Source organism: Passer domesticus, chromosome 8 (assembly GCF_036417665.1).
Source record: "Passer domesticus isolate bPasDom1 chromosome 8, bPasDom1.hap1, whole genome shotgun sequence".
In the NCBI taxonomy this organism is placed as follows: Eukaryota; Metazoa; Chordata; class Aves; order Passeriformes; family Passeridae; genus Passer; species Passer domesticus.
Window position 1 is genome coordinate 44,322,971 of NC_087481.1, and position 14,991 is coordinate 44,337,961.

Consider the following 14,991-nt stretch of genomic DNA (forward strand, 5'->3'; position numbering starts at 1 on the left):
AAATCTGCAAGACAATCATCTTTCAGCTTCCTTGTGATTTATTTTTCCTTGCTTATGAAAGCACTGCTATACACTGGAGATGGAAGATGTGACAAAACCTCTTCATGAACCTGTCCTCATTATTTCAGCAACCATCAGACTCAAAAATACCTATGTTGATTTCATCCATTTTTATTTTAAGTATATTTCACATTATTTCAGAGTTGTGGGAAACTCTTTAGAGCCACAAAAGCACTGTTATAATAATGATGCAGAAGGGAAAATGGATCCCAGTCTGACTTCAGGTGCAGCTGTTGAAAGAGAAGGTGAGAGCAGAAAGCTACGGGGACCTGATACACCCAGCACGTGAAGATATCTGCCAGGATGTTCCATGTGTGTGCAGGTTTCATAAACTAAATGTATAAACTCTTTTTTTTTATTTTTTATATTGCAGTAGGATCAAGTCACCAAGCTCAGACCAATTTTTGAATTGTGAGTTAATGCTATTGCCTGTGAGACATGAAGTGCCTGTGATTTTTTGTGAGACATCCATAACATTTTATAAGTGGCCATAAAGCCCATACCAAAAGAGAGAAGGCTTCAGTTTGTTTGGTCTCTTCCAGAAAAGCTCCAGGTATACAAATATTTTTTCTTTTTCTCAAGATTATTATGTTTCCCTGCCCTAATTCTAGAAAAGCAATTACCTAAAATACATTTACCATTAGTGCTAAGATAATTCATTCTTTTTAGCAAATGTAATTTAAATCCAGTTTGTAGGACAACACCAAATGATTAATTTACCTTTGGAAGTTCCTTTGAGCTGAGTTGGTGCAGAGTGCAGAAATGAGTCACAGCATACTCTAACAATGCTCCAAAGATGAAGCTGAAGCAGATACCAAGGTACACATCAATTGCCTTAATAAAGCAATTAGCATTTGGGAGTGAAGTTCTGGCTCCCATCATCAGTGTTGTCATCGTAAGGACTGTGGTGACACCTGTGGAATGGAAAAATACATGTTCTAGTATAACACAGATGGCACTGAGAGTCTCTACTGCAAGGGTCCTACTGCAGGAGAGTCTTCCCTGGACCTGAAACTCCTAGGATGCCACAGCATTTAATGGGTCATGTTTTGGGAAGAAGACTTTAAAATTAACTTGTGACTCTTAAGTTAAATGCTTAAAAAGAGTAACAGAAAATGTTAGCAAAGCTGAGAAGACCAGAAATTAAAATGAGAGATTTTGGTGTCATGGAATGTATAATTATGATTAACACATTATTATTGCAAATCTATGCAAAAGGTCTCTTTAAAACATTCAGATATCACTTTGTTCAGTGTAGTTGCCCATTGGCCTCATTCAGTGTGAAATCCTTCTTTATTCCCTGTTCTGTAGGAGTATTTTTTCCATCACACCTGCAGCCTGATCAAACCTGATTTGCATTCTTTCCCTTTCAGAATATCCTTCCTTTGAAATTAATTATATTTAATCTCTTATAATTCTCTTGTTATTCATGTGTTAATTAGTATGTATCGTGAGACCTCACAAAAGCCTCACAATTGTCTGTGCATGCCCTGTATTTGAATATGTTTAAATTATTTCCAAAATAATTTTTGCTTTGATTTCAGCGGCCTCCCCTGCTTATAAGTCTCCTTCCTGTAGCTGCCAAAGGCATTTTTCTTAGTTAAAGAATAGCTAGGCTTTAAGGGGAATCCACATGATGCACTGAGTATGGCAAACCCAAAAAGTAATTCCATAAAACTCAGAAGTGTTTGCAACTTCAGGACACGGATGCCAAGTAGGTGCAATAGGGAAAGCATCTCAGTGACCCAGCCCTGGGTTTGGGTTGGTTTATCAGCTCCTCACCTATGCAGATTCTGGCTGGAACTGATGACTGGCTTATCCAAAATGACACCCAGGAGAGCACAACCAGAAGGATTGATGGCACATATGTCTCTAATATGAAATACAAGATGTTTCTCTTGAGTTCAAAGTGAAACACAAGTTTTGGGTAACGTCCTGTGGAAGGGAAAAAAACATTGTGAAGGTGCAATTACTGAAAAGATCCTTGAAATAACCTGTATTACTTTGGTGTGCTACAATGTGGGAAAAGCTTAACAAACAAACTTGTAAAAATTAAACTCAGACTGAAAAATTCATATTGAAGACTCTGAAGGAAACAATCAAATATGTAGCATTCAGTCACCGTATCCAGAGTTTTATTCAAGACACCTTGAACTGGAAATTAAATGAGGATTAGTAAAGCAAAAATAAATCCATCAATACGTGAAGATGATGTTTCATCATACAACAGAAGGCAAGGAAATTTGAAATCACGTATGGGTTTAGCTGCTACTATTCATAACCACGAGTGAGCCACTGTGCAAAGTAGAGAAGCAAGGATTGTCATTTCATGAAGGTATCACATGTTCTTACTTTTAACTATCTCACATATCCAATTTCTTTTTATTTTTATTTACTACTGCTCAAGACGTGGATTGAGGGTACCTGCTCTGAAATTGCTGACCTACCTCTTACATCCCACCTAAACCCAAGCAGTATCTCTGCATCCTCATGATCCATTTTTCCTTGGTATTAGTGCATTAGAATGTTTGTGTTGCTCTGAGCAATGTCCCTGTTCTGGCTCAAATTATTTGTTCCTAAGTCAGTGATTTCCAGAAGATGAACTTTTGGGATCACAGAGTCAAATACAGAGCTGTGTTTCTTGAGGAGACAGCACACTAATAAGCAAAGCATGAATTTCTTATCCAGCTCCCTAACTGAGCAAAAATTGGCTATGGTGAAGCACACAACCTGAAATTGTTACCAGTTTAATGCCTTACGGGAAAACAAAATCTTGCTCTTTAAATGGGCAGAAAAGACTTCTTGTTCTGAAGTTCCAGGTTACAAAATAAGTGTTAAAAAGCTTTTACAAAATCATTTTAACATTTGCATGCCAGTGAAATATCAGTGAGAGACTAATGCTCTCTAGTCCAACAGCTTTGGCTTCCGCTATTTTAATACAAAACCTATTCTCTGGCACCAATATCTGCTTCTAATGCTGCCTGCTGTGAGACAGGACAAAACTACAGAACATTAAATTCACTCAGCAAAAGCAATATAGGCACAGACAGGCTATTTGTGCATCCCCCAGGTGTGCTGTGAGACACAAAAAAGAGCACTTTTAAAAGCCTGAAGTGCAAGCAGTGGATGCCAAGAAATGTCTTATTGCTCTCAGATGAGAAAATGGATGGCTAAATTTCAATTTTTAAAAGCATTGTATATATGGCATCAAGAGAACAATAACAGGATTTTTTAAACAGAAAGAATTGCATTAAGTAGTCTGACCCTAATCACAAGCTACTAAATTTCCTTAATCATGCCTTGCTTTGAACTAAATAATTTTGGTTGGAATAGAGCCCACTTTTTACACAGACATGAAGACTTAGTCTGAGGATATCTAGACACACCCATTTCTCTTGGTAAAGAATTCTGTTTGCTAAAAATCAATGCCTAATTTTTAATATTGTTTTCAGTTTTCTACCGTATTGACCGTCTCTTCCCTACTAAACTAAATAGTCCTCTGGTAGTCAGTTCTTTCTCCTTCCAAAGGTAAAAATACTCTGTATTTAGGGTTTTTCTTTGTAAATTCAGTATATTGAAATCCTCAAGCGTTCAACTAAAAGAAAGGGTACAAACATTACAGTTCGACTATCTCCATGAGACAAAATATACAAATATGTTCTACACCATTATCACATTTTTACATGAAAAGAGGGACATTACACCAGTGTACCACTACCAAGGCTGTGACTTCTACCAATACAGTTGTTTCAATAAATGTCATTTTGCTCACCCAAACTGATTTTAAGTGTATGGAGGCCAAAGTAAAGCTCTCAGAAGTCAGGGAGTGAAAAACTTACAGATGACTCTGTGACCTTACTTTCTCTGTCTGCACCCACTGTGCTCTGAAATGAGGGAAAGGGAAAGCTCTGAGTCTGCACAACAAAAGGCTGCAGCACAAAGCACTTGTAGGGAAAGAGAGCTGGATACTCCACAAAAGCTGTTTGTGTTGTGCTTCTGTGCTGACCACAGGGAAGGATGTGCCCAGCAAAGGGGAGTGAAGAGACCAGACCATCCTTCCTGCAGAATGCCACAGGCACCTGGGGATTTCCTGTGGTTCAGCCTGAGAAGAACTCGTTGCTAAGAAGGAAAACTCTGAAACAGCCAATGCAGCCATACAACAACACCCTCTCCTTGTTACTGCCCTACAACTGTATCTCTGTTTACCTCAGTATAAAAGTTAAGTGCATACATGTGAAGTTAGTTCAAAATATCAGACTTAAAAGCCACAGTTTGCAATTTCCAAGTTTAGACAAGTCCTTTGAATATTCTGGTGTTATTATTTTTTCTGATGCCAGAAATTTCTGAAGTAATGTGAACAAAGAGAAATAGAGATGTAACAGCTTATAGCTGAGTGGCTTTTTGGGGAACAAAAAAGAGACATTTCTCTAACCTTAAGGCTTTCTGCTTGCCAGAATCCAAAGACATATCATGGACATGATAATAATAGTGTCAGCATTTCTCTAAAGAGTTCAGAAAAGCTTTTATAATGGAAATTTTGAAGCAACCTATATATAGAAATCATCAGAGCTCCTCCTGTAATAAACTGAAGGAATCAGTAGTTGAGAAAAAGTATTCAGTGTGCACTTATCATGCTAAAGAAATGAGCAATGGGATAAAATTAAGACAGAGAAATATTGCAGTCCCTTTTTCATCTATACCATACATGTACCAAAAGTTATCATCTTTAAAAGAACAGATTTGCTGCTCCTGTTGCATGAGCTGCACGTGAGAGAGAAATGCTGTATCTCATTGCCTTTGACTGGCACATCTGAGATCATGGTGCCATCAGCCAGAACAACATAGAAACAGCAATATTGAAATCCTAGTCCTGACTTTACTAGAGTTAACTCAAGCACAGCTCAAATTAACTCCTCAAAACTGTCAAGTTTTCCACTTGCTTAACAACAAAATACTTGCATTAAAATGAAAATATGTTTTTTCTTTCAGGTTTCTGGCCCATGATGAATGTCACCTCAGTGTGAGACTGCTCTGATCTAAATTTCTTAACGTGATAGAAATAATTTCTGTGCAGATATCTAACTGCAGCAAAGGCACAGCATTAGCACTTATCAAAGTATTGAATTACTCTGTGTAACAGTTTCTCAGATGAACCTGAACTTAAATGACTGTCAATACATATACTCTAAACACACTTCAAGGTGAGGTATTCTACTTAGGTGACCCCACAGCAAAAGAACATTCAGCTGAGTAATGCAGGCTATATAGAATTTGTGGGAGAAGTACAGAAATAGACAGTAGCTCTGAATTGTAGATAAAGAACAAATCCAAACAGCAGATGACAGTCTCCACACCTACTCTAACCCTCTCTACTGCCAAGTACCCTAAAAAGGAGAAGCTGACCACCGTTGTTAAAGCATCATCAAAATAATACCTGTACAGGCTTTTCTCAGTAGCTGAGCAGGCCTAGGCCTAGGTCTGAGCCAGATCTTTCTGAAGGCAATAAAAACTGGTTTATGTCATTGTATAACTTGTCATTGAAGTTTGGCTTTTGGATTTTAAAATTATATTCTAATTTACAGTTCTGACTATCAGACACTTTGTATAGACTTGCCACTGATGATTCTGTCAACAATGACTATAGCTACACTGCTTGAGAAATACATAAACCTAAACAAGATTCCTTTTCACCCTAGGTCGTTCATTTTCTGATTATCCCATTTTTCTGTGGCATCTGTTCCCAGTTGATGCCAGAATGCTGCATCTTTGATCTTTTCTGCAGCATTTCTGACCAGTGAATGGTTCCAACAGAGGTAACTAAGGAAGGATTGATTCTCTATAAATACTGGCAGCAGTTCCTAATTTCCACTCTAAGTGCTTTGGGATGAGACCACCTTCCCCACAACCACTTCCTAGACTTTCTGCTGAACTCTACTCCAGTAAAAGACTGCTCCACATCACTCTTTATGTAAGAAGCACTTTGGTGTCCTGCACAGAGGTGTGCAGCCAGGCACAAAGAGCATCCTTTTCTCTCTCATGAATTATTCATTATAGCCCCTTGGGTGTCTGCTAAAATGTGTGATGTACAACTCACACAAGCACGTCAGTGTAGTTCTACCAATGCATCATTTCCTCCTCACCCATCTTTTCAGGGCAGAGGACAGGAGAGTTTAAAATAGATTTTACTGGTATAACTATACACTGAAAACGTAGTTTTCAGTATGCAATTTTGTTATTGCTTGTTTACAATGAACACAGGCAGTGAGTAATCAGAATGTCCCCACTTTTACAAGATAAATAAGTTGTGCGACTGAAATGCAATTCTCTGACTGCTGCAGGATGCCAAGGATGACAATATAAATTGCTAATATGCTATTACAGCTCCTTTGCCCTTCCCTCAGAGAAAAAAACAATCTTCTGTCCTTCACAGTCTAGATCTTACAAACTACATAGTCTGGATCTTACAAACTCCTTCCTTAGTTACCTCTGCTGGGACCATTCACTGGTCAGAAATGCTGCAGATCTTACAAACTACTATGGCTTTTCAGAGGTGAACTAAAGGAAATGAAAGTTCAGGCTGGGCTTCTCAACAAGAGTTTCATCTTCATGAAAATGCTTTACAAAAAATAAGTTTGAAATTCAGATTTCCTAAGAATGAAACAAACCTTTTCATGTAGTGTATATGTGTATGTATATTTAGCCACTTAGCTTACCTAACAAAAAAACAACAAAATAAACAGAAAAAAAATTATGCCACCGAAAGTTTTCCAAGTGTTGAGGTTTATTTATGTCTATGTTATAAAGAAATTCAGATGAGTTAATAAAAGAATGCTTCCTAATATCCTTGGTATTCTTTCCATTCATTGCATTTCCATATGGGTTTATGTTACTGTAACTTTTTTTAAACCTCCAAAATTGTTTTTTTCTAAACTGTTCTACACTGAAGAAATATCTCAGAAACACTCATGATGGAAAACATCAACTCAAGTGGAAAAGCTTGTTTGCATAGAGGGATGCTGTGAACTCAGAGAAGTAAATTGAACATAACATGATAAAGATAGATATCCACAGGTAATTGTTTGAATCTTAGGTGAGGCTGACTGAAGACTCACCAGGTAAGATTATTACTGAACAGCTCTGGGATTCTTTGTGAGCCCTGTATGGCAGAGAATATGTTCTCAGAAGTAACAATTGGAGTGCAATTACAGACAATAAAAGAAATTATAAAGGGAAGAGGGGAAGTTATTCAGTGCACCATACCTTAAAAGGAAAAGTACCGAGAAACCTAGAAAACCTTGATTATTAACTAAATAATCTCCTGAACCTTGGGAAATTGCAGAAGAGCCTGTAGGACAAAGCAAGGCAGTGCTTCTATTTAGAAAGAGACCGTGACTGATGAACACACACTCTTATACAAACTTTATATAATCTCTATATTTTGTATACCTTTTTTTTTCAGATCAATAATTATAAATGAGACCAACTCCTCCCTGGCTTGGCTGTGACATCCCCCTGAGAAGCTGACTACAGGCAGTGGCCAGTGGCACAGAGCTTCAGCCCTGCACAGCCACACAAGGGCTGACAGGCCTCTAGCCCAAGGAGGCTCAAGAAGGATTTGAGACAGACATCAAAACCCTGGCAGCGACTGCAGACAAGAACAGCAGCCAGCTCCTTTTGCAGCCTTTTTAACAGAGCAAACATCTTGTCTTTGTGCATCAAGGAGCAGAGATTTAATTTATGCTTCTGTCTCTTCTTTCCTTCTGTTCTGCCAAAATAATACCATTTGAATATGCCAGTTTGTTGACTTGACATTTTCCAAGTGGGGACGTGCACCAGAGCCCTGCCTGCCTGCCATGCCTCTCCCTGCCTTCTGGGCTGGAGACTCAGCATTAGACTCGACCTGGGCAAGCTGAGCCTCTTCACCCTGCTGCTGCCAAGGCCTTGACAGGAAGGCTCAGCAGTGGGTGCAAGACTTAAGGAAAGATGCTGGGAAAAAAAGCTATCAGCAGCCAATTAGCATGAAGTTCTAAATTATGTTTTTGCTTCTTTCTCCGACTAAAAATGGAAATTGAGATTAATTAGCTATTGCTTGCTGTGAAAATAGAAGCATTTATCAAGTGGGAACACAGAGGGTCTGTCCTGTGCCCAAAACTATTCCCTTACATGATGACATACCATGAGTGTGTTAGGAGTGGAGTTAACAAGTTGGAGAACAGGACTGGTGTTCAAAAATATCTCACTAACTATTATAATGCAAGTAAAACAAGGGAATTCAACAAGCATGAAGTCCTGCACTCAGAGGGGAATCACCAGTTCCCAAAGCTCAGGGAACATGTGGTTACAGGGAAAAAAAGGAGTCAGAGAACTAGGAGGAATCACTAGCTGAACAAGGTCAAAAATGCATGATAATTTTCTGCAAGAAAGGCAAATATTGGCCTAGAATGCATAAAGAGGAACAGATTTCATGGAACATATTAAGTAAACCCTTCTATCCTTAGAGGATATCTAATGGAACCCATTTTTGGGTGCGGCATATCAGCAAAGAGATGAAAATTCAATGGGTGAACAATAGCAGAGACAGTACATCTAGAAAATTGCTTATATGAATTTAAAAAGAGGAAAATTGTTGAGAAAAGATATATCAGTCTTGATACAGTGAAAAGGCTGCTGAAAAAAAGCAGGACATTTGTCTTCCATATCCACATAATGGGTCTGAAATGCAGCAAGGGAGATCAAGATTAGACATGAGGAAAATATGCGTGTAATAAACACCAGGAAAAAAATCATCTAGGGAGGTGGTGAAGCAGACACTTTGGAGGTTTGTCTGACTTACTCCTAGAAACATCTGTCAGGAAGTAGGCTGCAGATATAGATGACCTTGCCTTGTGACACAAGAATTGATTAAATGAATTTTTAAAATGTATTTCAGCCTTATTTCTCTGATTATTTATACCAAAAAAAAAGCTACACTGTAACAGTTCTTCATTGCTTTTATGTCTTTCCAGTAAGAAAAGCAAGCTTTTTAGATTAGTATTTATTACTCTGAAAATGCAGGTGGTGTTGGCTAGACAGCTAAAATAAAAACATAGGACCCACTGATGCAGATAATATGGTTTGGGAGTCCAAGAGTTTATCAATGTACAAAGAATGAGGACTATAGTTAAAGACATGTAGGAAATAATTCTAACAATTAAATTACCCATGTCCAAAATGAAATTGTTCTCTACCAAAACAAAATCAACACCAAACCCTAGCCAGAAATCTAGCTAACATTATTCAAAGTGACTTACTATTATGTGATTACAGTAATGTGATTACTATTATGTGATACATGCTGTTCTACAAACAAGATTAATCCTCTGTGTCCTTTTCTTAAATTTACTGGAGTTACTTATGCAGGAATTTTGCTGACTGCATTTTAAATTTGGCTCTGTCAGTGCCTGTACGTGAACTTGGGTTTTGCACTGCTGTACAGCATTTCACTTGCACAGCAGCTGTACTGCCTGTTCAAGTTCACAGAGTATCAAACCCTGATTGCTTTTTTTGCTGTGTTAGGAAATGCTGCACACAGCTCTTCTCTCATAACTTTAGCTTTAGCCCTTTGAATTGTAGTGGTTATAAACAGCTGTTATTTATAATGTTATTGTTATTTATAAGCTACTCTCATATCTATTAATGGCACTGAGGAAATGCAAAACATCATTTTTCATTTCAAAATTGATTACACAGCTCCATAATCTGCATGCTTTTTTCTTTTAATATGGCCTACAGTAGGAACTGCTTCCCAAAAAAACTGTAGAGAATAGCACCTAGTTAAGAATGACTCGGTAGAAAATTAAGAGGATTCAGAGATTAAATTTTAAGAGCACTGCACAGCACTTGATAACATGGCTGTCTTGAATAGGAGAACTGGAACAAGCAGGTGTGAGAAATTTTAATTGAATTAATTTGTGTGTCTTAAAACATGTAATTAAAATAAAAAGTGGCTTTTGACTTCAAACAAATGATTCCTGCCAAGACAAAGGGAGGAAGACAGCATCATTTACTGGAAGAATACAGTTCATCTGATCATACCTGTTCAACTCTAATTGGAATTTGGTTTTAGTCAATCTAGATAAAAAACAAACAAAACCAAAGAACAACCAACCAACACAACCAAACATTTTTGTCTCTAAACCTGATTCTGTGATAGACTGCGATAGGAATTAAGCAGGTTTCCTCTTCCACTTTCCTGTATGGGGAATACCCTTCTGGGCAGAACAGCAGCAAAGGATTATTGTTTGATTGAACCTGATGCTGCTTACCCAGAAGCTGTAAAGAGGAAGGCAAGCAGATGTCACTTATATAAGTAGCAAGAAACTCTGTGATCCTTGAGCCTGCTGGTATGTATTTAATTTACACTTTTACATCCATTTAGAGAACTTCAATTTTTTAGCCTGAATTAATACCTGAAATTAGATCACAAGTTTCTCTGTGTTATTAAAGCAGAAATACCCAATAAAGGAATAGAGAAACTATATTTCTGTGATTCAGAATTAGAAACATGTCCTCTGGTGAAACTGCAGTTTTGAAGGATGTGTGTGTCTTGATTTAAAGATGACCCCCTTGTGTGGGTGCGCTGACTTGAGCAGAGGAGAAACCAGGTACACAGTGAAGAGCAGCAATGAAGGACCTGAGAGTAACTCAAAGAACAAAAAGGTTTGGCAGGTCTTGAACTCTCTGAAATCCCTTTCAAAATCTCTGGAAAATAATCAAGAGCACACTGTTCCCTGAGGTTACGTCCTGCAGTTAGAGGAAACTTTCTACAGCAGTTTCCTAAGGTCGGCAGAGGAGCAGGTCTGTGGAAATGCTCCTGACCCGTCCCTGGGCACAGGAACCTCAGGTCGAGCAATCTCCTTCCTGCTGCCCACCAGGCTGGGCAGAGGCTGCCACAGAAACACAGCAACTCCTACAAGCAGCAGCCATGAAACTCAAATTCCTGCAGCTGTGAAAGCATGCAGCATATTCTAGGAATTTCCACAGATGAATAGAGGCTTTTGATTTGCCTTGTAAGGCCAGAATGGCTGATCTGAGCTGGGTACCCTGGTCTGTCTCCAATTTAAATGCCCTCTTCCTTCACAAGAGCTCTCCCTGACACATGGAAGAGCAGTAGATTCTTGTTTATAATTCTTTAGATAATGTGTAGCCTCCAAGAAAATGCTCAGTCTTTATATTAGCTTGGTCTCTGCTTGTAACTTGAAAAATGTTTCTGGCTTCAAGAATGTAATTATTAGAACAGGAAAACTGTCGTCCTAACAGAAAGCAGTGTGCTCAGGTCCTTAATGCTGCTCTGTTTCCAAAGCCATGGTTCAAACTGCACCCAGAAAGTGGTTTAGGGGTGTTTTTACCTGTCTCGTACACAGCTTCAGTTACGGAGGTAAAGTGGTCTTCTACTGTGTACTGTGCCAGCTGGAGTGTGTCCAAACCTCGAACTGAATCATTTCCTCTGGTCCAGTAAAACATGACATCGTTGATGTTATAACCCCCTGCAGAGAGACACAAGCCAACAATTGTGTGTATTTTGCACAATAATTAATTTGTGTTGAGCACACTTATGGTTCAGCTGTTTCTTATTTCTGAAAGTACATTTAGACATAAACAATGATGGGTTTTGGCAGATTGCAATGCTGTTCACAACAAAATTTCCAATGTCATGCAAAGTCTTGTAAGTTAAAAGCTGGTGTTTTTGGAGGTGGTCTTTTTATGTCTTCTATTTCAGTATAAATGACAAACTAATAAAATAGATTAGTACCACCTGGTATTCTAAAGGCAAAAGCTACTAGGATCTAAGAAACTAGAGCTTTTCTGAACTGCCGCACTTGCCAGCATTTTGACTGGACATGAAATGTGCCGTGTGTTGTGCTGTTTCTCGGTACAGCAATGGGTTGGTCCTCATTCCCATAGAGATGAAGGGATGAGGAGAGCAGCACAGCTGCTGCTCACTGGTGCTGCGCTCCAGCCTGAGCTTGAATCATCACTGGGGACAAGGTTTTGGCTGAGGAGCTCAGATGCTTGCCAAGGACACCAGCTTAGAGCTGATGTTTCTGCAGGCTCAACAGCGTGGCATGCTGCAGGGGCCCCAGGAGGTTCCCTCTTAACCTTCAAGCAGTAATTAGGAGCTGGATGAATCATCTATCAGAAGGCAACTGTGTTTTGCACACACTTGTCAATGTGCAGCACAATCACAGCTAAAATACCTCTGTAGCTTTTCCCAATTATATAAAAGGTGGCTACTTTACAGACTAGTGTATATGATTAATTCAAGATTATGTTAATGCAATTTACATGTTAACAGGGAGCATTTGAACATCTTTTTTCTTTAGCTTACTTAGATCAATCATTTTTGTATTTGACAGATTTATATTGTGCAAGTTAATAGCTCAGCTTAGGGAACAGAAACATGAGCTGATGATTATTTTTAGACTTCAGTCAACTGTAAGTAAATTACAGTGAGACAATAATGCAATACATTGCACAAGGGTATATGCTGCAAAAAGAACAAAGCTCTAGAATCACAGAAAAAAAGAGATGCATTAAAACAAACAAAAAAAAAGGTGCCTTTTAATATTTTTAAGTTATTGGGATTTTTTCTTGCAATGACAAAACAGAACTGATTTCTCCAGCCATCTCAGCAGGAAAAAAAGGAGTTAATAAATTTTATTGTAGGAAAACACTGGGCTGGTTATCTATTAAATGACAATTTCACCTGAAAATTTTTTCTCTGCTCATTCTTTAAATGCAGATTTTGTTCTCACTATCACTAGCAGCTATATGAAAAGGTATCATGGCCTGGAATCTCTGCTCACATTATCACATTTATAGCAATTAAAGCCAAAACACTTTTGTGTCAAATGACTAAGCCAAAAGCATATGCATCCAAGCTAAGTTTTCAATTCCCTAAAACCACATTCTGGGAAATTTCCCAGATTTGTGAGATGTAAAATAGAAGTAACATTTTCTATAAACAAATGATTGCATTGTCCTTAGTCAAAGCAAGGAGCCTCATATAACCAGTTTTTATGCATGATTCCGGCCACGGATTCGTTTTACTTCCTTTCAGTATAAATGAACTGCAGACATTTAAATAAAATCCAAAGAACCACAGCAAATTCATTTTTGTTTTTATAAGATATTCAGCCTTCCAAGTTGTGTGAGACAGGAGAAGTTCTTGGTGTCCACATGAACGATAACGAGCATGTTTTGAAACAGAGGTTATTTTCCTTTTGTTCCAAAATATTCTCATTAGTGCGACAATTAGTAGGTTTGGGTGATCCTTCCTATGAAAATTCTTTGAGTATAATAATTCCAAAACTCTTAAGAAGAATTTTTACGGAGAGAGCCTTCCCAATAGTCTTTAAAGTTAAATAGTACAGTGCTCCCTCTGTGCAAAGTTGTTCTTTATTCAAGAGATTAACATTTTACTAATTATAAAACATTTCAAAAGTTTATAGAGACAAAATCCTTAAGCCCATGTTATTTGGCTTTTACAAGTAATCTCTATTCTCTTTATGTGACACTGAGTTTTTATCCGAGCTAATTCCTCAAGCCCAGAATGTCTCATTCTTGCACATTGTTGATAGAGTATGAGCTGCTAATGTCAATAGGGTTAACTACAGGAATAGTAAATTTGGGATTAAACATTCATAATGCCTAATACAAATTAGTTTCTTTACCTTTCTGTTGCTAATTTTAATTTTCACTGATTGTCAAGCACAAGTCAAGTGCCTTCACATGGCTCTTCACTGAATAAATGGTAAACGACAAATTCAAAAAGAAATAAAATTTCAGAGATGGGCCCAAGACATGAATACGTATTTGGACTGGGGGTCTGTGTGAGGGAAATGTGAGGACAAACCCTTCAGCCCAGCAAGGATGAACGGTGGTGTTCCCTGCCACATGGCAGAGAGCAGGAACCCCACCTTGGCAGCACCAACCAAGGCAGGAGCGCTCCACTTTCCCAAATTTCACAGCACCCATATCAAGAGACTCAGAGTGCCAAGTCTCTGTTTTCTAACATATTCCAAAATGTTGCAATAAGGGGGGGGGGGGGGGGGGGGGGGGGGGGGGACGATAACATGTTGGCAAAAATGTGTTTTGCTATGTAGAAAGTACAAGTCAATCAAGTCAATTAAAGTTACTAACTAGCACCAACAGAAAAGGATGTTGGAAAGGTCACTGGGGATGCTTTATGGTATAAAGCCATTACTTCATAATATCATGACATATTTGTCCTTATATTAATAATCACTTATTAAAATCCTAACTCTTTGTTTCAGTTCAAATATTTGCTGCAGATTTTACATTTTATTTACAAGCATCAATATTTGTACAGATGTGTGTGTATGTCTGAATTCACAATTCTTAAACCCAGGTAATGGTCTTGGCAAGCAGCATGCCAGGAGGATGATGACATTATTCATCTATAAATTAGCACACCTTATCACCTGGGGAAACAAACCCAATTTCCAGCCTACCCAAAAGGAAAGACTGCAGTGCATTAATGAGAAAAGGCCACAGCGCAAGGCACACTCTTTCCTTTTTGTATTTATTGTTTCTATCTGTTTTCCTCAAAACTAAACACCAATGTAATGGGAACATTTGTTGTGACATGACTGGGTTTTCCCCTTGGACAGGAGACACTTGTGTGCTGTTGAAAAAGCAGATGGAATCAATCTGAAAAAAGCTTGGTTTTAATTATATGGGGAATTCTCCTTTTTATTTTTTTTAAATCCTGTCAAATAACTTGTAAATTCCTGTGGGACATATATTTCATTCTGGAACTTGAGAAATACTAAATGACTCATTAGGCAGTGCTGTTGATTTAAATCTATATACATTGATTTAATAGTATGCTCTTCCAAAGAAAAATAAAGACAAATCCCAACTCCAATT

General features: G+C 38.2%; 1 protein-coding gene across 6 annotated transcripts in view; it reads right to left on the minus strand.

Moving 5' to 3' along the window:
• The window catches only part of LOC135306658 (gamma-aminobutyric acid receptor subunit pi-like), a 47,585-nt gene that overhangs the window by 5,335 nt on the left and 27,259 nt on the right, over window positions 1–14,991 (minus strand). For all 6 annotated transcript variants that reach the window (XM_064430969.1, XM_064430970.1, XM_064430971.1 and 3 more), the window contains 3 exons: window positions 11,448–11,585; window positions 1,843–1,995; window positions 781–974 (listed from right to left, as the gene is read on the minus strand). In XM_064430969.1, coding sequence (XP_064287039.1) covers window positions 781–974; window positions 1,843–1,995; window positions 11,448–11,585 — 485 coding nt within the window. The remainder of the gene's footprint in view (window positions 1–780; window positions 975–1,842; window positions 1,996–11,447; window positions 11,586–14,991) is intronic.